The sequence below is a fragment of the Budorcas taxicolor genome, chromosome 5 (genome assembly GCF_023091745.1).
Source record: "Budorcas taxicolor isolate Tak-1 chromosome 5, Takin1.1, whole genome shotgun sequence".
Lineage (NCBI taxonomy): Eukaryota > Metazoa > Chordata > Mammalia > Artiodactyla > Bovidae > Budorcas > Budorcas taxicolor.
The window spans coordinates 128489053-128513968 of NC_068914.1; the positions used below are offsets into that span (position 1 = coordinate 128489053).

A 24916-nucleotide genomic window follows, 5' to 3' on the forward strand; every position below is an offset into this window, starting at 1 on the left:
GTGCCACCTGGGAAGCCCTCCTGGATCTCCTCCTTACTTCATTATTCCATCTGTTACACTGTGTGTTGTATCAATTGAAGTAAATATAAAGAAAGAAAATTTGTCCTCATATAGATAGTTGGAAAAAGGAAAAATATTGTAACAGCCTTTCAGATGATTGTGGATTCTTGCCTTGATACTATACTGAAACTTAATAGGTGGTAGCATCTTAATGTGGAATCTGAAACCAAATAAATGACCTTTATGTACTCTGTTACACTAAAATGTTGATCTCTTTTTATACTCTGAATAAATCTTTTATTGACACATGATTTTGCAACATCATGACTTGATAGCTTGGGAAAAAATGGTTCACTGAATTATTTGCTTCCAAATGTTGATGTATTCTTATAATTCATTATCAAAAAGATCACATGCATTAGTGTCAACTCCAGCCAAACAGGAAAAGGTTTTAAGGATCGGGAAACTGTCAGGCTCCCTAGTAGTGGATACAGGTTTTCTAAAATTCAAATTTTTATTTGAAAGCTTGAATTTTATCAAGGGCAGCAGTGTTTCCTGAAAGTGACATGGTCAGTTCATTCATTTCTGACAGAAGGTCTGCCAAAGTACTCAACAGTTGCACAGATGTTTATTTCTCAAGATAGCATTGTTCTTTGATATGCAGCAAAAGTGCTCTATGCATTCTTCCCATCTTACCACACAGAATATCGAAGGACATATACTGAAGTTTTTATATTTAATACAATTATTAATGTTTACTTCTTCATCAGGTCATTCTTATGTGAACCTGGCTACTTATCACCCCTCTCTCCTGAAGAATATGACCACTAATAAAGCTTGTGCCTTGATTTGAACAAAGGCGCCAGCAATTTTACACCATCTTGCAAATGTGTACCCTGCAAAAAGAGCAAATAAAGTCATAGTTTTGTCATTAAAATAGATTTGACCTCACTGATCCCGAAGGAATTTGGAGAATCCACCTGGAGGCTGCATATCACACTATATACACCACTGTTTCAGATGAAACCTTTTAGAAATATCAGTTCAGTTCAGTCGCTCAGTTGTGTCCGACTCTTTGTGACCCCATGAATCGCAGCACGCCAGGCCTCCCTGTCCATCACCAACTCCCGGAGTTCACTTAGACTCACATCCATCGAGTCCGTGATGCCATCCAGCCATCTCAGCCTCTGTCGTCCCCTTCTCCTCCCGCCCCCAACCCCTCCCAGCATCAAACTCTTTTCCAATGAGCCAACTCTTCGCATGAGGTGGCCAAAGTACTGGAGTTTCAGCTTTAGCATCATTCCTTCCAAAGAAATCCCAGGACTGATCTCCTTCAGAATGGAATGGTTGGATCTCCTTGCAGTCCAAGGGACTCTCAAGAGTCTTCTCCAACACCACAGTTCAAAAGCATCAATCCTTTGGCGCTCAGCCTTCTTCACAGTCCAACTCTCACATCAATACATGACCACTGGAAAAACCATAGCCTTGACTAGACGGACCTTAGTCGGCAAAGTCACGTCTCTGCTTTTGAATATGCTATCTAGGTTGGTCATAACTTTCCTTCCAAGGAGTAAGTGTCTTTTAAATTCATGGCTGCAGTCACCATCTGCAGTGATTTGGGAACCCAAAAAATAAAGTCTGACACTGTTTTCACTGTTTCCCCATCTATTTGCCATGAAATGATGGGACCGGATGCCATGATTTTCGTTTTCTGAATTCTGAGCTTTAAGCCAACTTTTTCACTCTCCTCTTTACTTTCATCAAGAGGCTTTTTAGTTCCTCTTCACTTTCTGCCATAAGGGTGGTGTCATCTACATATCTGAGGTGATTGATACTTCTCCCGGCAATCTTGATTCCAGCTTGTGCTTCTTCCAGTCCAGTGTTTCTCATGATGTACTCTGCATAGAAGTTAAATAAGCAGGGTGACAATATACAGCCTTGACGTACTGCTTTTCCTATTTGGAACCAGTCTGTTGTTCCATGTCCAGGTCTAACTGTTGCTTCCTGGCCTGCATACAGATTTCTCAAGAGGCAGGTCAGGTGGTCTGGTATTCCCATCTCTTTCAGAATTTTCCACAGTTTATTGTGATCCACACAGTCAAAGGCTTGGCATAGTCAATAAAGCAGAAATCAGTGTTTTTCTGGAATTCTCTTGCTTTTTCCATAATCCAGAGGATGTTGGCACTTTGATATCTGGTTCCTCTGCCTTTTCTAAAACCAGCTTGAACACCAGGAAGTTCACGGTTCACGTATTGCTAAAGCCTGGCTTGGAGAATTTTGACCATTACTTTACTGGCGTGTGATATGAGTGCAATTGTGCAGTAGTTTGAGCATTCTTTGGCATTGCCTTTCTTTAGGATTGAAATGAAAACTGGCCTTTTCCAGTCCTGTGGCCACTGCTGAGTTTTCCAATTTTGCTGGCATATTGAGTGCAGCACTTTCACAGCATCATCTTTCAAGATTTGAAATAGCTCAACTGGAATGCCATCACCTCCACTAGCTTTGTTCATAGTGATAGTTTCTAAGGCCTACTTGACTTCACATTCCAGGATGTCTGGCTCTAGATGAGTGATCACACCATTGTGATTATCCCGATCATGAAATATCAGTTACATTTAAACAAATTGTAGTATTCATCTTGAAATTAAATATTTATCCAGTAAATTTTAGATGCTACTTACAAAATACAAAGCTGAAATTAAAAAAAGATCAATGTATCTATCCTCATGAAACAGGATCTAGAAAGGAGAAATGAAGAGCTTGAAGAACTTTATTTATTAGAAGCATGTTTCCCTGAAGCAGAGAAATTGAAACGAGATAATAGATTTCTTTCCCAGGTAGGACTGATTTTATTTTTTTAGCTAACACTTTTATACCATAAGAGGGAGTTATAATCCGATATCCATCTTAATAACAGGAAACTAAATGTGTCTATAAAAAATTTAATCTGACAGATCTCTCTCATTTGCTTGTAGCAAATTAAATTCATATAGCTTTTAAGAAATCTATTTGTCAATAAGATCCTTGACATTTTTATATCCTTTGACTCTGATTTAATTTTGGGGAATTTATACTGAGGAAGTTATCCTAAATTAAAATATAAAAAGTCTGACCCTGAGGCAGTCGAGTGTTGTTCAAAACAGTGCAGCTTTGGAAACAATATCAGTGGTTAAAAAGGAAAAACTGTAATAATATGGCAAAGATTATAGTATAACTTAAAGCAAAAAAATTGTAATCACAATATGATCGGGCTTCTCTGATGGTTCAGATGGTAAAGAATCTGCCTGCAATGTGGGAGACCCAGGTTCAATCCCTTGGTCAGAAAGATCCCTTGGAAAAGGAAATGGCAACCCACTCCAGTATTTTTGCCTGAAGAATTCCACAGACAGAGGGGCCTGGTGAGCTTCAGTCCATGGGGTCGCAAAGAGTCATACATGACTGAACAAGTCTCACACACACACACACACACACACACACACACACACACACACACAAACAATACGATTACAAATGTAGAGTTTGCATAGACTACACAATGAATGAATGACATATGAAAGTGACATGGCGATTAATAGTTAGTAATAATTTGAGAAATATAAATTAACCCAAATGTTAAACTTGTGTAAAGACAGGAGCTATATGATTAGCAAGGAAAGCAAAACAAAATTATCTCATAAACACTGTTTTAAAAGTAAAATGTGACAGTAGATATAATTTCTATTTATTTGAGTTATTGAAGCTTATAAGTTATATTGATGCAGAGATATCTGGGTATTTTAGAGACATCTTCAAGTAACTAAAATCGTAATATGTTTTCGCCTGAATTGGAAAACTAGGTTATAAGAGTTCATACCTCGAAAAAGAAGTAATTTAATCTTTGGTGGAATTTTCATCAGTGAGAACTTGCAAGCATTTCTGTTCCACAGTGGAAACACTACATTCAATGTGATGGGAGTCCTGATCCTTCAATAGCCCAAGAAATTAATACTTTTATTACCTTATGGAAAGAGGAAACCAATGAGACTTTAGAGGAAGTGATTGAGAAGAGTAAACTAGTGCTAAATGTAAGTATTTAAGCATTATTCTGTGATTTTAAGTTATAGTCTGATATTGATTCCAAAAATAGAAAAAATTATTACATTTGCCAGTTAGTAACACTACTTCTTTCTTGGTTAGGAAGAAAAATATTTGCTCGTGTTTTTATTTTATTTTTTATTTTTACCACTCCTAAAAACCTCTCACCAGCTTAGGTAAGATCAGCCTAACAAATCTGAAATGTTAACTGTGAAATGTGAAAGTGAAAGTGATGTCGCTCAGTTGTGTCCGACTGTTTGTGACCCCACGGACTATAGCCTACCACGCTCCTCCATCCATGGAATTTTCCAGGCAAGAGTACTGGAGTGGGTTGCCATTTCCTTCTCCAGGGGGTCTTCCCAACCCAGGGAGAGAACCCAGGTCTCCCGCGTTGTAGGCAGATGCTTTACCATCTGAGCCACCAGGGAAGTCCAAAACTGTAACATTAACTGTAAGTGTATCCAATTCCAGAAAAAAATCAAGTTGCACCCATTTATGTAGATAACAAGTGTAAAAGTGTATGATTTTATCTTCAGCCAGAATTATCCACTTTTCAGTGATTCATTACACATATTTTTTTTAATGTTAACTATAAGCCAAGCACCTCTTTTAAGCACTATAAGTACAAAGATGAATAAGAATACCCTACTTTCTATTTCTACAAATAGGATGGATAGGTTAACCTGAGGCACTACCACTTACCATGCACTTAAAAATGCCAGGAAAAAAAGTTGTGACATTTAAATCCATTGCCTAGCTCAAAGGAAAGTAAAGGAAAAATCTTGGAGTCCATAAGACAATTCAGAAAAGTGGACAAGTGTCAAAGTCAGTGGCTTCCTAGAAAGTGTCTATTTGTTAATCTTTCATGGCTTATCATTGGTTTAAAGGAGCATCAGGAGGCAAGCCTAAGGTACAAGCAAGGTAGCAAGTGATATCAGAGACCCTTTTATGGCTGAGAGCCTCAGAAAGGTAATGTGGATAATAGATGAAAACCTACACTGCGAAGGGTGATGATATGCACTTGATTGGCTCATATTTAGCTTGATGAAGGCAAAACAATAATGTCTCTACCAAGAATTCTTAATAATCAGTGAGTCAGTAGCTAGATTGGAAGAATTTATCAGAATACAGCACAGTGAAGAGATGAAAAATTATCAAGGAGTAGTTAACAGACATGTGTGATGGAACAAAAAGGACTAAAGGTATATTGACAAGGAGTACCAGAAGGAGATGTAGAATAAGGAAGAGACGATATTCATTAGACTGACAATTTCCCAGAATCCTCAGAAACCCAACAAATCCCAAGTGAGGATAAACAGAAAGGAATCCACACTTAGATACACCAATGTAGCAATGGAAACTTTGGCTATCTGATACGAAGAGCTGACTCATTGGGAAAGACCCTGATGCTAGGGAAGATTAAAGGCAAAAAGAGAAGAGGATGGCAGAGGATGAAATGGTTAGGTAGTTTCACTGACTCAATGGACACGCACTTGAGCAAACTCTGGGAGATAGTGAAGGACTGGCGTGCTGCAGTCCGTGGAGTCACAAAGAGTTGAACATGACTTAGCAACTGAACAACACCAACACAAAGAATTCACTCCTCTTGGCCCTTTTATTCTCTAATGCTTTTTGTTTCATTTCCTTACCATGTTGCAGTTCTTATCACTGTGGTTTACTTCTCCATGTGCCTATAGAGTGGAATAACTCCAGACTGTTAAGGTCATAATATGTTTGCCTAATTTAATCTGGAAAACAAGCTTATGAGATTCATTTTACACACGAAGAAACAGATAGTGACTTGCTTATGGTCCCCTACGAGACCTTAGATGAGCCTTACTCTGACTTTCCAAAGATTCCAAAGAGCCTCCCATGAGGGGTTTGGCTGCTAACAGAGTCCTCACAGAGTGTTCTTTCATATCCTCTCTCCCGACTGAGGCTGCCATGACGTGATGCTGGTCCAGGAGTCTGCTGCTCTTTAACTAGCAGAGGCAGCAGGAAGTAGTACTAGAGTTCACCAGTGATGAGCTGGGTATGACATCTTCCTGTTACAAATGTGGGGTATAGAGGCAGAAATAATAAATAGTAGGGAAGATGAGAAAAGGATAAGTAAAATAAAACAGGAGACAGACAAGGAGAGTAATCAATAACAGCAGAAGTCACAAGATGAACGGAAAGAACTGGATAGCAGTAATCCCATGGTAGGGCTTCCCAAGTGGCTCAGTGGTGAAGAATCCACCTGCCAATGCAGGAGACTCAAGAGATGTGGGTTTGATCCCTGGGTCAGGAAGATGCCCTGGAGTAGGAAATGGCAACCCACTCCAATATTCTTGCCTGGAAAACCATGGACAGAGGGGCCTGCTAGGGAGCAAACTCAGAGTTTGCTACAGTCCATGGGGTGCAAAGAGTAGGATGCAACTGAGCACTATCCCACAGTAAACATCAAGTTCTAAATTATCAAATTTATTTGTATGGCAAATTCTTATGTAAGCCTTGCTATGGCAGACATTCTCAGCCTGGTTTAGGTTACTCATGTTGCTGCTGTGAAGTAACTCCAATAACCCTGTGAGGTAGGCACCATCATCCCCATTTTTCAAATGAAGAAAGCGAGACTCAGATGTTAAATAACTTGTCCCAGATCATGCCACTGGTAAGAGGGTGAGGATGAAGCCCAGGTTTCTGGCTTGAGCCCACACTACCCAGCACAACTATGCTCTCTCTCTTACTTTGGAAATTTTCTATATATTATCTATGTCAGTTTTCAAAATTAAATTCTACTCTTTTATTCTTTATAGGCTATACTGCTTTTCAGCTGAGTTTACTCAGTCATTGCTTTCATGCTTCACAGCACATCAAAAGTTCATTCTGATTACAGTAAAAAATCCTATTCCATTACATGTGATTATTTCCTAAAATAAAGCTGGTTGCTGTCTTCTGTAGGGAAAAAGTTACATTCTGCTATTTATTTGTTGTTCCTTGATCATACTGTGCCTTAATTTTTCCCAACACTGGATGTCTCTCCACTTGCTTGTATGATTTCTGAGAAGTTGGATGTAATTCTTAACTTTGTTCTTCTAAAGGTAAGGTGTTTTTTCCCTTGGGCTGCTTTCAGGAATTTTTCTTTATTTTTTTACTTTCTGTCCTTTGAAAATGATATGCATAAACAGGTTTCTGGGGCATTTATCTTACTTGGTGTTCTCTGAGATTCCTCAGTCTGTGGTTTGGTGTCTGACATTAGTTTGATGGAAATTCTCAGCCATTTTATTTCAAATATTTCTTCTGGGTCTTTCCTTCTTTTCCTCCTGGTATTTCCATTATGTGTGTGCCACATTTATTTTAAGTTGTTCCAAACTCCTTGGTTATTCTGTACTGGCTTTTTTCAGTCTTTGTTCTCTTTGCTTTTTGGTTTTCGAGGATTCTCTTGATAAATACTCTCAGAGATACCTTCCTCAGCTGTGTCCAGTTGAGGAATAAGCCCATCAAAGGTATTCTTTGTTTCTGATGAAATGACCTCTAGCATTTCTTTTTGGTTCTTTCTTGGGATTTCCATCTTTCAGTTTTACATCACCCATCTAATTCTTGCATGCTGTCTACTTTATCCATTAGAACCTATAGCACATTAATCACAGGTGTTTTAAATTCCTGTTCTAATCTTCATATCCTACCATGTCTGTCTGGTTCTACCATGTATGGTTCTGATGCTTGCTTTGTCTTTTCAATTTGTGTTTTTTGCCGTTTGGTATACCTTGTAATTTTTTCTTGATAGCCAGATATGATGGACTGGGTAAAAGAACTGTTGTAAATAAGCCTTGTGTAATGTGGTAGTGAGGTGTGAAGGAAGAGTTCTGTAGTCTTGTGATTAGGTCTCAGTCTTTAAGTAATCCTATGTCTCTGGACAATGAATCCACAAGTGTTTTTAACTTTTCCTGTCCTTTCTTAGGTGAGAGGGAATGACTAAAGCCAGTTGGATTTGGATTTTTCCTTTCTCCTGGGTGAGTTAGGCTCTGAAAAATCAGAGCAGAAATAGAGAAAAAAAGGGAGAAGAATCAAATCAATAAAATTAGAAATCAAAATGGAGAAATGACAGCACAGAAATATGAAAGATAGTAAGAGACTACTATGAGCAATTATATGCCAATAAAATGGACAATTTGGAAGAAATGGACAAATTCTTAGAAAAGCATAACCTTCCAAAACTGAACCAGGAAGAAATAGAAAATCTTAACAGACCCATCACAAACAAGGAAATTGAAGCTATAATCAAAAATCTTCCAACAAACAAAAGCCCGGGACCAGATGGCTTCACAGGTGAATTCTACCAAAAATTCAGAGAGGAGCTAACACCTATTCTACTCAAACTCTTCCAGAAAATTGCAGAGGAAGGCAAACTCCCAAACTCATTCTATGAGGCCACCATCACCCTAATACAAAAACCAGACAAAGATGCTACAAAAAAGGTAAACTACAGGCCAGTATCACTGATGAACACAGATGCAAAAATCCTCAATGAAATTCTAGGAAACAGAATCCAACAACATACTAAAAAGATCATACGTCATGACCAAGTGGGCTTTATCCCAGTGATGCAAGGATTCTTCAATATTCACAAATCAATCAATGTGGTACACCACATTAACAAATTGAAAGATAAAAACCATATGATTATCTTAATAGATGCAGAGAAAGCCTTTGGCAAAATTCAACACTCATTTATGATCAAAACTCTCCAGAAAGCAGGCACTGAAGGAACATACCTCAACATAATAAGAGCCATATACGACAAACCCACAACAAACATTATCCTCAATTGCAAAAAATTGAAAGCATTTCCTCTAAAATCAGGAACAAGACAAGGGTGCCCACACTCATCACTACTATTCAACATAGTTTTGGAAGTCTTAGCCACAGCAGTCAGAGAAGAAAAAGAACTAAAAGGAATCCAGATTGGAAAAGAAGTAAAACTCTGTTTGCAAATGACAGGATCCTCTATATAAAAAACCATAAAGATACCACCAGAATATTACTGGAGCTAATCAATGACTATAGTAAAGTTGCAGGATATGAAATTAATACACAGAAATCCCTTGCATTCCTATACACTACTAATGAGAAAACAGAAATTAAGGAAACAGTCCCACTCACTTTCGCAGTGAAAAGAATAAAATACTTAGAAATAAATTTACCTGAAAAAACAGAAGACCTATATATAGAAACCTATAAAACACTGATGAAAGAAATCAAAGATGACACAAGTAGATGGAGAAAAGTACCATGTTTGTGGATTGGAAGAATCAATATAGTGAAAATGAGTGTACTGCCCAAAGCAAACTATAGATTCAGTGCAATCCCTATCAAGCTACCAATGGTATTTTACACAGAACTAAAACAAGTAGTTTCAAAATTCATATGGAAACACAGAAAACCTCGAACAACCAAAGCAATCGAGAAAGAAGAATGGAACTGGAGGAATCAACCTGCCTGACTTCAGACTATACTACAAAGCTACAGTCATCAAGACAGTATGATACTGGCACAAGACAGAAATATAGATCAGTGGGACAAAATAGAAAGCCCAGAGATAAATCCATGCCCCTTTGGACACCTTATCTTTGACAAAGGGGGCAAAAATATACAATGGAGAAAAGACAATTTCAAATAACAAGTGGTGCTGGGAAAACTGGTCAACCACCTGTAAAAGAATGAAACTAGAACACTTTCTAACACCATATACAAAAGTAAACTCAAAATGGATTAAAGATCTAAATGTAAGACCAGAAACCATAAAACTCTCAGAGGAAAACGTAGGCAGAACACTCTTTCCCATAAATCACGGCAAGATCCTCTATGATCTACCTCCCAGAGGAATGGAAATAAAAACAAAAATAAACAAATGAGGCCTAATTAAACCCAAAAGCTTTTGCACAACAAAGGAAACTATAAGCAAGGTGAAACGGCAGCCTTCAGAATGAGAGAAAATAATAGCAAATGAAGCAACTGACAAAGAATTAATCTCCAAAATATATAAGCAATTCATGCAGCTCAATACCAGAAAAATAAACAACCTGATTAAAAAATGTGCCAAAGAACTAAACAGACATTTCTCCATAGAAGGCATACAGGTGGCTAACAAACGCTTGAAAAGATGCTCAACATCGCTCATTATCAGAGAAATGCAAATCAAAACCACAATGAGGTACCATCTCACGCTGGTCAGAATGGCTGCCATCAAAAAGTCTACAAACGATAAAACTGGAGAGGGTGTGGTGAAAAGGGAACCCTCTTACACTGTTGGTGGGAATGCAAACTAGTACAGCCACTATGGAGAACAGTGTGGAGATTCCTTTAAAAAGTGGAAATAGAACTGCCTTATGACCCAGCAATCCCACTGCTGGCATATACACCAAGGAAACCAGAATTGAAAGAGACACATGTACCCCAGTGTTCATTGCAATACTGTTTATAATAGCTAGGACATGGAAGCAACCTAGATATCCATTAGCAGATGAATGGATAAGGAAGTTGTGGTACATATACACAATGGAATATTCAGTTCAGTTCAGTCGCTCAGTCGTTTCCAACTCTTTGCGACCTGTTGAATCGCAGCATGCCAGGTCTCCCTGTCCATCACCAACTGCCGGAGTTCACTCAGACTCACGTCCATTGAGTCAGTGATGCCATCCAGCCATCTCAGCCTCTGTCGTCCCCTTCTCCTCCTGCCCCCAATCCCTCCCAGCATCAGAGTCTTTTCCAAGGAGTCAACTCTTCTCATGAGGTGGCCAAAGTACTGGAGTCTCAGCTTTAGCATCATTCCTTCCAAAGAAATCCCAGGGCTGATCTCCTTCAGAATGGACTGGTTGGATCTCCTTGCAGTCCAAGGGACTCTCAAGAGTCTTCTCCAACACCACAGTTCAAAAGCATCAATTCTTTGGCACTCAGCCTTCTTCACAGTGCAACTCTCACATCCATACATGACCAGAGGAAAAACCATAGCCTTGACTAGAGGGACCTTTGTTGGCAAAGTCTCTGCTTTTGAATATGCTATCTAGGTTGGTCATAACTTTCCATCCAAGGAGTAAGTGTCTTTTAATTTCATGGCTGCAATCACCATCTGCAGTGATTTGGGAACCCAAAAAATAAAGTCTGACACTGTTTCTACTGTTTCCCCATCTATTTCCCATGAAATGATGGGACCGGATGCCATGATCTTCATTTTCTGAATGTTGAGCTTTAAGCCAACTTTTTCACTCTCCTCTTTTACTTTCATCAAGAGGCTTTTTAGTTCCTCTTCATTTTCTGCCATAAGGGTGGTGTCATCTACATATCTGAGGTGATTGATATTTCTCCCGGCAATCTTGATTCCAACTTGTGCTTCTTCCAGTCCAGTGTTTCTCATGATGTACTCTGCATAGAAGTTAAATAAGCAGGGTGACAATGTACTACCCTGACATACTCCTTTTCCTATTTGGAATCAGTCTGTTGTTCCATGTCCAGGTCTAACTGTTGCTTCCTGACCTGCATATAGGTTTCTCAAGAGGCAGGTCAGGTGGTCTGGTTATTCCCATCTCTTTCAGAATTTTCCAGTTTCTTGTGATCCACACAGTCAAAGGCTTTGGCATAGTCAATAAAGCAGAAATCAATGTTTTTCTGGAACTCTCTTGCCTTTTCCATGATCCAGTGGATGTTGGCAATTTGATATCTGGTTCCTCTGCCTTTTCTAAAACCTGCTAGGACATCTGGAATTTCACACTTCATGTATTGCTGAAGCCTGGCTTGGAGAATTTTGAGCATTACTTTACTAGCCTGTGAGATGAATGCAATTGTGCAGTAGTTTGAGCATTCTTTGGCATTGCCTTTCTTTGGGATTGGAATGAAAACTGACCTTTTCCAGTCCTGTGGCCACTGCTGACTTTTCCAAATTTGCTGGCGTATTGAGTGCAACACTTTCACAGCATCATCTTTCAGGATTTGAAATAGCTCAACTGGAATTCCTTCACCTCCACTAGCTTTGTTTGTAGTGATGCTTTCTAAGGCCCACTTGACTTCACATTCCAGGATTTCTGGCTCTAGGTGAATGATCACACCATCGTGAATATCTTGGTCTTGAAGATCTCTTTTGTACAGTTCTTCTGTGTATTCTTGCCACCTCTTCTTCGTATCTTCTGCTTCTGTTAGGTCCATACCATTTCTGTCCTTTATCAATCCCATCTTTGCGTGAAATGTTCCCTTGTATCTCTAATTTTCTTGAAGAGATCTCTAGTCTTTCCCATTCTGTTGTTTTCCTCTATTTCTTTGTACTGATAACAGAAGAAGGCTTTCTTATCTCTTCTTGCTATTCTTTGGAACTCTGCATTTAGGTGCTTATATCTTTCCTTTTCTCCTTTGCTTTTCGCTTCTCTTCTTTTCACAGCTATTTGTAAGGCCTCTTCAGACAGCCATTTTGCTTTTTTGCATTTCTTTTCCATGGGGATGGTCTTGATCCCTGTCCTCTGTACAATGTCACGAACCTCAGTCCGTAGTTAATCAGGCACTCTGTCTATCAGATCTAGTCCCTTAAATCTATTTCTCACTTCCACTGTATAATCATAAGGGATTTGATTTAGGTCATACCTGAATGGTCTAGTGGTTTTCCCTACTTTCTTCAATTTGAGTCTGAATTTGGCAATAAGGAGTTCATGATCTGAGCCACAGTCAGCCCCTGGTCTTGTTTTTGCTGACTGTATAGAGCTTCTCCATCTTTGGCTGCAAAGAATATAATCAGTATAATCAATTTGATTTTGGTGTTGACCATCTGGTGATGTCCATGTGTAGAGTCTTCTCTTGTGTTGTTGGAAGAGGGTGTTTGCTATGACCAGTGCATTTTCTTGGCAAAACTCTCTTAGTCTTTGCCCTGCTTCATTCTGTATTCCAAGGCCAAATTTGGCTGTTACTCCAGGTGTTTCTTGCCTTCCTACTTTTGCATTCTGATGGAATATTACTCAGCTATAAAAAAGAAAACATTTGAGTCAGTTTCAAAACTGGAGCCTATTATACTCAGTGAAGTAAGCCAGAAAGAGAAATACCAATACAGTATATTAATGCATGTATGTGGAATTTAGAAAGACTGTAACAATGACCCTATATGCAAGACAGCAAAAGAGATATACAGAAGTAAAGAACAGACTCTTGAACTATGTAGGAGAAGGCAAGAGTGGGATAATATGAGAGAATAGCATTGAAACATGTATATTACCATATATAAAATAGATGACCAGTGTAAATTCAATGCATGAAGCAGGCACCCAAAGCTGGTGCTCTGGGATAACCCAGAGGGATGGGGTGGGGAGGGAGGTGAGAGGGAGTTTCAGGATGGTGGGACACATGTACATCCCTGGCTGACTCATGTCAATGTATGGCAAAAACCACCACAATATGTAAAGTAATTAACCTCCAATTAAGTTAATTGAAAAAAAATTCCAGCAGGTCAAACTTGCTCTTTATTTTCCTTGAGATCAAGCCTTGTTAAGAAGAACAGAGTGCTCTTGTGTATTTAAAAATGCTTCCTTTACCCCTCCTCCTGCTTTGTGATCCATAAAGAAGTTGTTGGTTTTTTAAGTCTGTTCAGCCTTTCACTTGATAGGATGGAGTGGCATCTTCTAAGCTCCTTACTGGTGCAACTAGGTTGCTTCAGTTTCCTCATCTACAAAATAGGCACAATAAACAGTATCTACCCATAGACTTATGATGAAAATTAAATGGATTAAAACATATAAAGTGTTTGGAACACAGGTCTTGGCACACAGTAAGTATTCAGTAGATATTAGTGATTCTCCTCTTCCATTTCTGCTCCCTCTTCTCATTGTTACCATATTGTTATTGTTTCTATTGTTCCACAGTCTTGGGTAATGAGCCTCCTCTATCAGCTTGCTGAGGACAGCTCGTTACACATAGTTGAGGATTCACTTTTTCCTTTGTTTATCAGAAGATTACTTTTATGGTAAATTTTTGCTTTGTATTTTTACTTTAACTTTATAGTTAATTGAGAAATTGAAGTTAATTTTATTGGAAACTCCACCATATGATTTGCAAGGGAAAAATATAATCCAGTACCAAGGATCAATTCTAGAACTGCAGGAGCTCCTTCATCTTAAGTTTAACAGAGCCACAGAAATACTTCTCAGAGTAAGTGTGATGTCTTGCTTTATATGTTATTAATATCTTTTGTGTTATGATTTTGTATTATATAACTTTTAAAATCCAATATCATTTTTTTGAAGATTTAAAAGGTTGAGGAAAAGTCAGAATAATTTAAGGCACAATGTATTTATCAACTGAATATTTTATTTTTAAAGAAATAAAACATTATCAATATAGCTAAATTCTAGATATTTTCTCTTATACTTGCTAAAGTTTACTAGGACTATTATGGAAATAAATTCACAAAACCTTGTATGTTAGATATTCACTCTAGATGAATCAGTTTACACAAGATTACAGTTATTGGTAGTCACTCTATTTTTACCGAATATCTTAGCACGAATGGTAATGTTCAAATAATTATAGAGCCATTATTATTATATCTATGAAAGTTAATAATTCCATAATATAGTCTAATATCCAGTCCATATTTAAATTTTCCCTAATATTCCATGAATATCTCCTATAGTTTTTGTTTGCCTTTGTTTTTTTAAATCAGGAAACAGTATAAGATCGTACCTTGCTTTTGGCTATTTTGTGTCTTGGTTTCTTTTTTCTTCTGGTCTAGAACACAGTAACCTTTATAGACGTGGTAAAATGTGTTCTAATTACAAAAAGAACCACAAAGAAGGCTTATTATTGTTAAGTTATTCTTAGCTGTAATATTCATATTAAAATTTTGCAACTATCTTATTTATATTGCAAGAAAAAGCCAGTAAGGAAATGTGTTATAATTATTACTGATCAAGATTTTTATTTTAAGAGAAGAAAAGATATATTATATAGAAGAGAAGATTAGAAAAAACACTGTAGTGTTAAATTTGTAATGGAAATATCAGTATGAACCAGATTTCTCTTTATTCCGTGAAAAGGAATAAGTTCTAATTGGGGTAAATAGCTGATTCAAGCTTGGGGCAGGGAATTTGAAAGATGAGATTGTTATTGCAAGATGAGTTTTTGCATTATCTTGTGCTAGAAAGCAAGTAAATGTTCAAAGACTAATGGAGTCATAGGTAAAGGGACAAGACTAGCTTAAAAAAGCTCCAGTGGTCAAGTTGGAGATAATTTGAATATCGGAAAGAACAATGACTATAGTTTATTAAAGCACGTTGATTAAAATAAAAATTCATGAGTCTACAGTGATACCCCAGAAAGGAAGAGGGAAAGTGAGGTGGGGTAGAGAGAACAATTCTTTATAGAATACCATCTGATGAAGGTGGAAGGAATGGTCAGTAAGATAATCACCACTTTTCAATCTCCAGTGTAATAACTGATAAAGATAATTGACCGCTACCTCAGTAATTAGGTGAAAAGTTTAGGAGCATGTCATTCTCATAATGCCAAAGTATTTGACCACAGATTACTTACTGACTAGGATAAATGTACTTTGCAATGGGAAGATATGGGTAGTCACCACCTGAACTCAGTGATCAAGTCCACATTGTTAACAGTAGGACATCATATGCCTCCTGATAGGATACGATGTAAAGAACACAACTTCCCATAAGGTGCCTTCTTGCAGAAAATCATTCATCTAATCTGATGAAACCTACCTTGACCTAACTTCCAATGTACAAAAAATAAAGAAGATAGAGGAGTAAGTAAAACTGTGAGGGAACAGCTGGATAAATTCACACAACGTGGAACAGTTCTACAACAGTTTTGTTATTTATGCCGCACTGAGTGACTTGTGGGATCTTAGTTTTCCCACCAGGGATTGAACCTGTATCCCTCTTCAGTGAAGTCCTAACCACTGCCAGGGACGTCACAGAACAATTACTTTTAAAACAAATAGCAGTAAATTCAATTCCCAGTACTTTTAAGTTTTTACATTATAGGAGCTGAATACATATTGACTTATTTAAGTCCTTTTAAAGAACTAATGTCTTAAGCAAGAGGCATGAATCTATTTTAGTCTTTATTAAAGAATTCTAAAGAATATCCTCAAATGGTATGTTGATTATCAAGTATTAGACTAGTAAAATACAGAACTCATCGGGATATTTTGTTTTGTAAACTTGGTGTGTTCAGGAATAGGCTAACTTTTGCAGTAGCATAGGGTAAGGATAAAGTTAAGATTAGGATATATAGTTAAAATGAGAAGTCACGATAATGTTAAAATTGAAAAGGGTGATCTAAAAGCAATCTACAAGAGCTACCTGGGAATATAGGAGCAACTACCATCCTTAGACACCTTAAGAGAAACTGAGTAGAAAAGGGGGAACACATTTAAGTGAGTAAATACATTTGTATCATTTAGAGAATTATTTAAAACAATTCTTTGTTATTTTTATTGAACCTTATTTTTACCAGAATTACTTTTTTAAGTATTGAAGGGAATCCAACAGCTAACTGATGAAATAACTTACCTAAATTGTATAATTTATGAGGCCTCTAATCTTAATAATGTTTTCTTTTTTTCTTACAGCAAGCTAGTACTTTAGCAGATCTGGACAGTGGAAATATGGAAAAAGTCATTCGAGATGAAAATGTTACTCTCTATATATGGGCAAACCTCAAGAAGAATCCAAGGTATTGCCATGGGTGATCCTATAGGTCTGAAGACATTAGAGTCACATGACCAAGCAAATGCCTGTTGCATTACAGCATGGCATACTTATAAAAACCCATCTTAGGAACTCAGCCAGTTAGGGTTTAATTCTGAGACCTGTTGTTTATCTTAGGCAAGTTACTTAGCCTTGTAAGGCTTCAGTATATCAACAGTGAAATTATTTTTATCACTTAATAGGATTGGGCTGAAGATTAAATGTTAATACCTGTAAAGGTCATACATAATAGGATGTCTAGTATAAATATACACTGACTAGATACCGGGGTCTTCCTCTTTTTTTCACTCACTCAGCCTCCCTCCCCACCAAAAAGTAGAAGTGGCAGGTGCTTCCTATGGGACAGTCTGAAGCTTTTAAAAAATTTATTTTGTGTGAACTGTGAAAGTAGCATCAACATATATACACTATCAGGTGTAAGATGGATAGTTGGTGAGAAGTTGCTGCGTAGCAACAGGGAGCCCAGTCTGGTGCTCTGTGATGACCTAGAGGGTGGGATAGGGAAAGGGGAGAGAGGCTAGGGAGGGAGAGTGAAAGAGCAAGTCACTCAGTTGTGTCTGACTCTTTGTGACCCCATGGAGTATAAAGTGCTGGAATTCTCCAGGCCAGAATACTGGAGTGGGTAGCCTTTCCCTTCTCCAGGGGAATCTTCCTTACCCAGGGATCAAACCCAGGTCTCCCGCATTGCAGGCAGATTCTTTACCAGCTGAGCCACAAGGGAACCGGGTATGTATACATAATTATGGCTGACTTGTGTTGTTATATGGCAGAAGCCAACACAACATTGTAAAAACTTAAAAATATTTATTTAAAATTTAAAAATAATACTTTCAAAAATAATTTCATATTTATTACTTTTCAGATATTTAAATGATATTTTCACCAAAGTAATATCATTCTGAGGAATAATAGAGATAATGACAAATTCATAATCACTTGGCTGCTGTTTTACTCAAATGTTTCAAAATAGTTGAGTTAATATGGCACAGTGAGTTTTAGAGAAAAATTATCAGAATAAGAAAGGTAGGAGGTCTAGATTTCTAGTCCCAGTTCTAAAAAGACTAGTCAACAACAATGGGAAAAATTGACTTTATTTTTGATATTTAGTAAAAGGAAGGAACAAAATATTTTCCAAGTTCTATTTGCTACAAAATACTCTGTGGTTTAAATTTTAATTAAATTTTTTATTCATTTATGTTTGGTCACACTGTGCAGCTTGCAGAGTCTTATTTCCCCAACCAGGAACTGAACCCACAGCCGTGGCAGTGAAAACATGGCATCCTAACCAGTGGACCACCCTCTGGCGGAAAGTAATCTGTATAACTTTAAAAGAATAAAAGTAAAATGAACAGCTTTGTATTAACTACCCAGGTTTAGAAAGAGAATTAGATGGTATTCTTTTACTAAGATAAGGAACAGTGGTGGCAGAACAACTTTTGTTTTACTTCGATGGTGATGAAGAGGGTGGTTGGGATGGTAAGTTCAGTGTGGGACTTGTTGAATTTGAAGTTACCTATGAGACTATGAGACATCAAAATGTAACTGTCTGAAGGCATTGAGAGAAATGTGAGTTGGAAACATATTTGGAGGCATTATTAGCATTGTTGTTGTTGTTTAGTCGCTAAGTTGTGTCCAACTCTTTTGTGACCCCATGGATTGTAGCCTACCAGGCTCCTCTGTCCATGGGATTTCCCAGGCAAGATGACTGGAACGAGTTTCCATTTCCTTCTGCAGGGGATCTTCTTGACTCAGGGATCAAACCTGCATGTCCTGCACTGGCAGACAGATTCTTTACCACTGAGACACTAGGAAAGCCCAAGTTTTGGAGACATGTTTGGGGAAGTTATTAGCATACAGATCAGTAGTTCTTAACTTTTTAGATATCAGTCTTATGAACTTTATTACATATGCACACACATACGTAAGGGAGTTTTTTTTTAAAACTTTTATAGTTCATTCAGGGATGATTCTTCCCCTAGGGAACATAGAGCTCATTGAAGTCATAGAAATAATATCCAGGGAGAATATTTAGAAGGAGATAAAAGGACTCAGGCTGGAAAGCTGAGTGACATCAACATTTAAGGGATGGTTAGGAAGTTCAGATCAGTTCAGTCGCTCAGTCATGGTTAGAAAGGCGGCTGTACAAAGGAACCAGAGAAGGAACTCCCAGAGACAGAGAAGAGTATGGAGCCATGGATCCCAAGAGACAGTTTTTAGACTGTAACAGCAGCAACCTGGTCTAAATGCTTGCAAAGAAAGCAAGTTAAGGGTATCCACAAGTACTCCAAACTCTGGTGAAATTAAAGAGGAAATGATGCTTAGGTATAAATTCACAGCGGACAGAGAACTTCATAGAGCCTCATCTTTTTTGTTAAATTGATTAACAGGCACAGAAGTATCAGATTCTCTGAGACACAAACTGGATTTGAAATCCCAAGGATATTAGCAACATCTGACATTGCTCTACGCCTCCTGCATACTCACTACGATCATGTCACACCCCTGAGCCCTGTTCTAACACCATCACAAGAAAACATTTCCATAATAACTGACTTCGTCAAAGAAGAAGTTAAGAGTGTGCAATCAGCAGTCAGCAAAGATCTCCAAGAAGAGAAAAAACAACAAGAAAATGAGTCTAACTCAGTTCATGAGGAAGAAACACAAGCTGAGGGACAAGGTGATGTCGAAGAACAAATGGTAGGACACTATAAATGTACATTTTTTTCTTCATGTAACGGGTGTTATCAGGTTCTCTTGATGCATTCTCAAGATTGTTTCCTAAACAGCTAGAAACTGAAAGCCACTTTCTAACCAATGGCTCCGTGTTGAATGTGGATTTTTTCCCCTTGCCTTCTATACCATAGTCACTATTTATAGTTGAGCTTGTTGCTTCCACATGCTAAAGTTGAGCACATAAATTGCTCATTTTTATTTTAGGTTCATTCTGCAGAAGCTTTGAAGCAATTTAATTTGTGGGTATTTATTATATTTCAAATTCACTTAAGGGAACTTGTGATAAATACTTTCACAAACTGAAGGATTAGTTACTTCTTCAGCTTTTGGTTTTGTAAGAAAGAATTTAATGAAGTAAAAACTAATTTTTTAAAACTGTTGTACTTCTCTTTTAAAAACTGGCATCTTTAGATATAATAATACATTAGGTGCTATATGCTCACTCACTGATTCCGTCTGACTCTCTGTGGCCCCATGGACTGTAGCTGGCCAGTCTTCTCTGCCGTGGATTTCCCAGGCCAGAATACTGGAATGGGTAGCTATTTCCTACCCAGAGGAACTTGCTGACCCACGGATAGAACCCGAGTCTCCTCTGTCTCCTGCATTGGCTGGTGGATTCCTTACCACTAGTGCCACCTGGAAAGCCCAATAATATGTTATAATAATCATATTTTGGTAATTGGTTTCTGCTCTCTTCATTCTTTGTTTCCAGGATTTTCAAGCCACTTACCTATTATGGTAAAATAAATGGTCTCTCTAGCATTTAATAGAACTTTCTCAGAACTGAGCAGCTTTCTGTTTGGCCATGGGCAATTTTATTTTAGGGAGGACCAGGTTTTCCTGTAAGTGCTTAAAATATTGTATTGGTTTATTGGTTTGTTTTCTTTAAACATAGGTAGGGTTAAGAGTTAAGTTGAATATGAATTAGAAATCAGAATGAGTATTATTAGGTATTCTAAGAACACATTTAATTGAAAAAATGCCATTTGATTACACCAGAATCAAAAATTGTAATGATTCTACGGCAATGTAAAAGATGGATATAAGACACAATGGTCAGTACAAAGAATGGTATTCAGAGTGTGATTACAGTGATGAAAAAATCAAAAAGGCATAAAAGGAAGAGAATCTGGAAACCTATGTATAACTGATACTTCAGAGAGGTTGGAAATAAGTGATTTGTTCTTCTTTAAAAGTTGTCACTCTTAAAGAAATGTTTTTTGAGCAATCTGGTAGCTTTTAAAATTAAAGAAAAAAATTATTTTTCCTCTCAGCTTGGTAGCTTTACTAGATTTCAACAATATTTCCAGTTTTCTTCCCTTTCCTGGACATGTAGGAAGATTATACTCCTCTCCCCCTTAAAATTAGGGGTGATCATGACCATGTGACTTGCTTTAGTTAAGAAGACATGAGTGGATGTAATGCACTGATTTCTAAGGGGGGAAAAATAAAGAATGAGTAAATGGGCCCTGGATGTCACATTATTTAAGTATGCAGTAAGAAACAAAATGGAGACCTGTACACTTAAAATAAGATTTTGCAAGATTTGTGATTGGACATTCATGAAAACAACAAATAAAAAGGTGTCAAATTTGTTTATATGAAAAGATGTTATCTAAAAATGTTTGGTCTTGATCTGATAAAAACTGAATTTTGAATAACTTCTGCTCCTCAAATTCCTTGATCATATTTTATAAAAAACTCATCAGCAGTTTACCCCAAAATTGCATATTATTAAAGTTGTGAAATGATTTAGAAAAGATATAATTTGAAATATTACTTGAATTTAGATGGCTTTAGCAGTTCTTCCTATGCATGCATGTCTCAGTGGAAGCACCTTATATAAGTGAGGACTTATTATAGTTCTAGGTCTAAAACTACTTAAAATAGTTTCACATTAAAGATATCAGCACATGAATTCACTGTAATACCAAATAGTGTAGTTTTCTATTTTTCTCAAAATCTGTCATCTATTAGAGTAAGAAGTCATTTCCTTTACTCTCACTCACTGAGCTCCAAGTTACTAAACTAAGTTTTCCTCCATTAACAGGCCCTTTCCAATGTGTTTAACTAAATCTGTTTTTTTTTTCTGTTATTCTTTAATGTTTTATTGAAACTCTTCATGGCAAATAGATGGGGAAACAGTGGAAACAGTGGCTGAGTTTATTTTTATGGGCTCAAAAATCACTGCAGATGGTGCTTGCAGCCATGAAATTAAAAGACGCTTACTCCTTGGAAAGAAAGTTATGACCAACCTAGACAGCATATTAAAAAGCAGAGACATTACTTTGTCACCAAAGGTCCATCTAGTCAAGGCTATGGTTTTTCCAGTAGTCATGTATGGATGTGAGAGTTGGACTATAAAGAAAGCTGAGCGCCGAAGAACTGATGCCTTTGAACTGTGGTGTTGGAGAAGACTCTTGAGAGTCCCTTGGACTGCAAGGAGATCCAGCCAGTCCATCCTAAAGGAGATCAGTCCTGGGTGTTCATTGGAAGGACTGATGTTGAAGCTGAAACTCCGATATTTTGGCCACCTGATGGGAAGAGCTGACTCATTGGAAAAGACCCTGATGCTGGGAAAGATTGAGAGCAAGAGGAAAAGGGGATGACAGAGGATAGGATGGTTTGATGGCATCACTGACTCAATGGACATGAGTTTGGGTAAACTCCAGGAGTTGGTGATGGACAGGGAGGCCTGGCATGCTGCGGTTCATGGGGTTGCAAAGAGTTGGACACGACTGAGCAACTGAACTGAACCTCTTCAATCTATAATGAGACTAAAGGCATAAAAATGACTAAAGGTATACCAATGCTGTGCTGTGCTGTGCTTAGTCACTCAGTTATGTCCAATTGTTTGCGACCCCGTGACAGTGGCCTGCCCAGGCCATGGAGATTCTCAAGGCAAGAATACTGGAGTGGGTTGCCATGACCTCCTCCAGGGGATGTACCAATGCTCCTGTTGATAATACCACAGAAGTACACGAAGGAAAAGCATTCTACTCGATGGTAATGCATATTTTAAAGCATAGTGAATGAAGTTCTTCTCAAATATTTAGTCTAGGGAACCAAGAGTAATGATCAGACAATTAGTTTAACCTTATGAAACTTCACCACAGTCTGGAAGCACGACTGAGAATTGTGTGAGTGGTAGGTGGAAGAACCTGGCTGGCAGAACTTTGTAATCAGGCAGTTGAAAAAAGAGAAGATTGCCTAGAAGATGACACTAACATTACTTTAGTGAGCACCCCTGCTTTGGGCAACCGATCCTCTCATCACACCACACAGGCGTGTGTGTAGATACTCATGTTTATGTCCATGTGCTCTATCATTCTTCCAAATGCCCCACAGCATTATGTAAAGTTAATATGAACAGTGCTGAAGTATGTGTGATTTCCACAGAAGCAGAAAAATCCTACAGTCATGCTTAAGTGTACCAAGGCAGGGGAAAAGCCATCTCCTGTGCTCAAGGAAGATTTTGGAGGGGAGTTAAGGGGGGCAGCAGTAACCTGCATAGAGTGAAAAATCCTCCAGGTCAGAGCCACTTGCCCTGCTCAGCTGGCTAGGAAAGGAAAGAGAGCAGGTGGAAGCAATCATCAGCTGGGCCTCCACTTGCCACTGAATAGAATACATTTGTTGAGCACTTTTTGTTAAGTGTAAGTTGCCTGCAAGGGGCAAAAATCACTGGATTTATTAAAAAAATCAGCAGCTCAAAAGAAGGGGATAAAGATAACTTGATGGAATTTATAGAAGTGAGTAAAATAAGTGGTGGAAAGAAGTAGGAGATCCAATATCTATGTAAAATAATTTATAGAACTTGAGAAGGGAAAGGTTGAGTTTAATATAATAATTGTCTCAGAGACAGCTAGCTAAGATATGAAACAAAATATATTTCCTACCATACTTCCCTCTACAGACTAAAAAAAAAACAACAGATCAAAGGTTTAAATATAAAAACAAACTAATCAAAACTCATAAAATAATAAAAAGTATTTGAAGAGAATGTAGGGAAGTTATTTTATCATATTTACTAAAAAGAACTGTGGTGTTGGAGAAGACTCTTGAGAGTCCCTTGGACTGCAGGGAGATCAAACCAATCAATCCTAAAGGAAATCAGTCCTGAATATTCATTGGAAAGATTGATACTGAAGATGAAACTCTGATACTTTGGTCACCTGATATGAAGAGGTGACTCATTTGAAAAGACCCTGTTGCTGGGAAAGATTTAAGGCAGGAAGAAAAGGGGATGACAGAGGATGAGATGGTTGGATGGCATCATCGACTAAATGGACATGAGTTTGAGCAAGCTCCAGGAGATAGTGAAGGACAGGGAAGCCTGGCATGCTGTAGTCCACGGGGTTGCAAAGAGTTGGACATGACTGAGCAACTGAACAAAAACAAAAAAGATCTTTAAAAAAAAATTATCATTATGTTTTTTTGGTTGCACTGGGTCTTCATTGCTATGCATAGGTTTCTCTACTTGCAACGAACAGGAACTATTCTTCGTTGTGGTGGGTGGGCTTCTCACTGCAGCGGCTTCTCTAGTTGTAGAACATGGGCTCTAGGCCATGCTCAATAGTTGTGGCACACGGGCTTTGTTACTCAGCTACACGTGAAATCTTCCCAGACCAGGAATCGAACTGGTGTCCTCTGCATTGGTAGACGATTTTTCACCACTGGACCCCATGCAAGTCCTAAGATCTCCCTCCCTTATTAGTGCATCAAAACCAAAACCTTGCAAAGAAAGGAGATTATGGGTTCAAACATTTGTGTCAAATAAACCTCACTATAAACAATGCTGAAAGACAATGGACTGGGAAAAATATTTAAACATATCAAACAAATGGTTAGTATCCTAATGTAAAGAACTTGTACAAATTGGTAAGACAAGTTCCTAATATAAATTAGGAGAAGACTTGAGCAGATCAATAAGAGAAATGCAACTGGTCAATAAAGATATGAGAAGATAACCAAATAAGTAAACAAATTAGAACTGACATTATATCACTTCATATCAAACTGAGTGTGAGAGGTTATAGTCATTTTCATGTACTGTTATTAAAAGTGAAAATTTGTACAATCTTCAGGGAAATTTGGCACTATGTAAATGTACCTTTTAGTGATTTATTATTATGAAATCATAAGACAACTAAATAAAAATGTTACAATGTTTTTATATTAGAAATTAGAAATTAATTTTTTATATTAGAAATTAATCCACAGATTAATTATGAAATATTCAGTCAAGTAGTAGCCATTCAAAATGATACAGATTTTATATACTTTAAAAAACTCTTGAGATGTGCTTGACATATGGCATTATATTAGTTTCAGGTATACAGCACAAAGATTTGATATTTCTATGTACTGTG

General features: G+C 37.7%; 1 protein-coding gene across 1 annotated transcript in view; it reads left to right on the forward strand.

Annotated features, from left to right (window-relative positions):
- DNAI7 (dynein axonemal intermediate chain 7) overlaps positions 1 to 24916 on the forward strand; it is an 87869-nt gene that overhangs the window by 21609 nt on the left and 41344 nt on the right. Inside the window, exons 4-8 of the mRNA XM_052640520.1 lie at positions 2736 to 2837; positions 3927 to 4064; positions 14086 to 14232; positions 16676 to 16779; positions 19202 to 19511. Of these exons, the coding sequence (XP_052496480.1) occupies positions 2736 to 2837; positions 3927 to 4064; positions 14086 to 14232; positions 16676 to 16779; positions 19202 to 19511 (801 nt within the window). The remainder of the gene's footprint in view (positions 1 to 2735; positions 2838 to 3926; positions 4065 to 14085; positions 14233 to 16675; positions 16780 to 19201; positions 19512 to 24916) is intronic.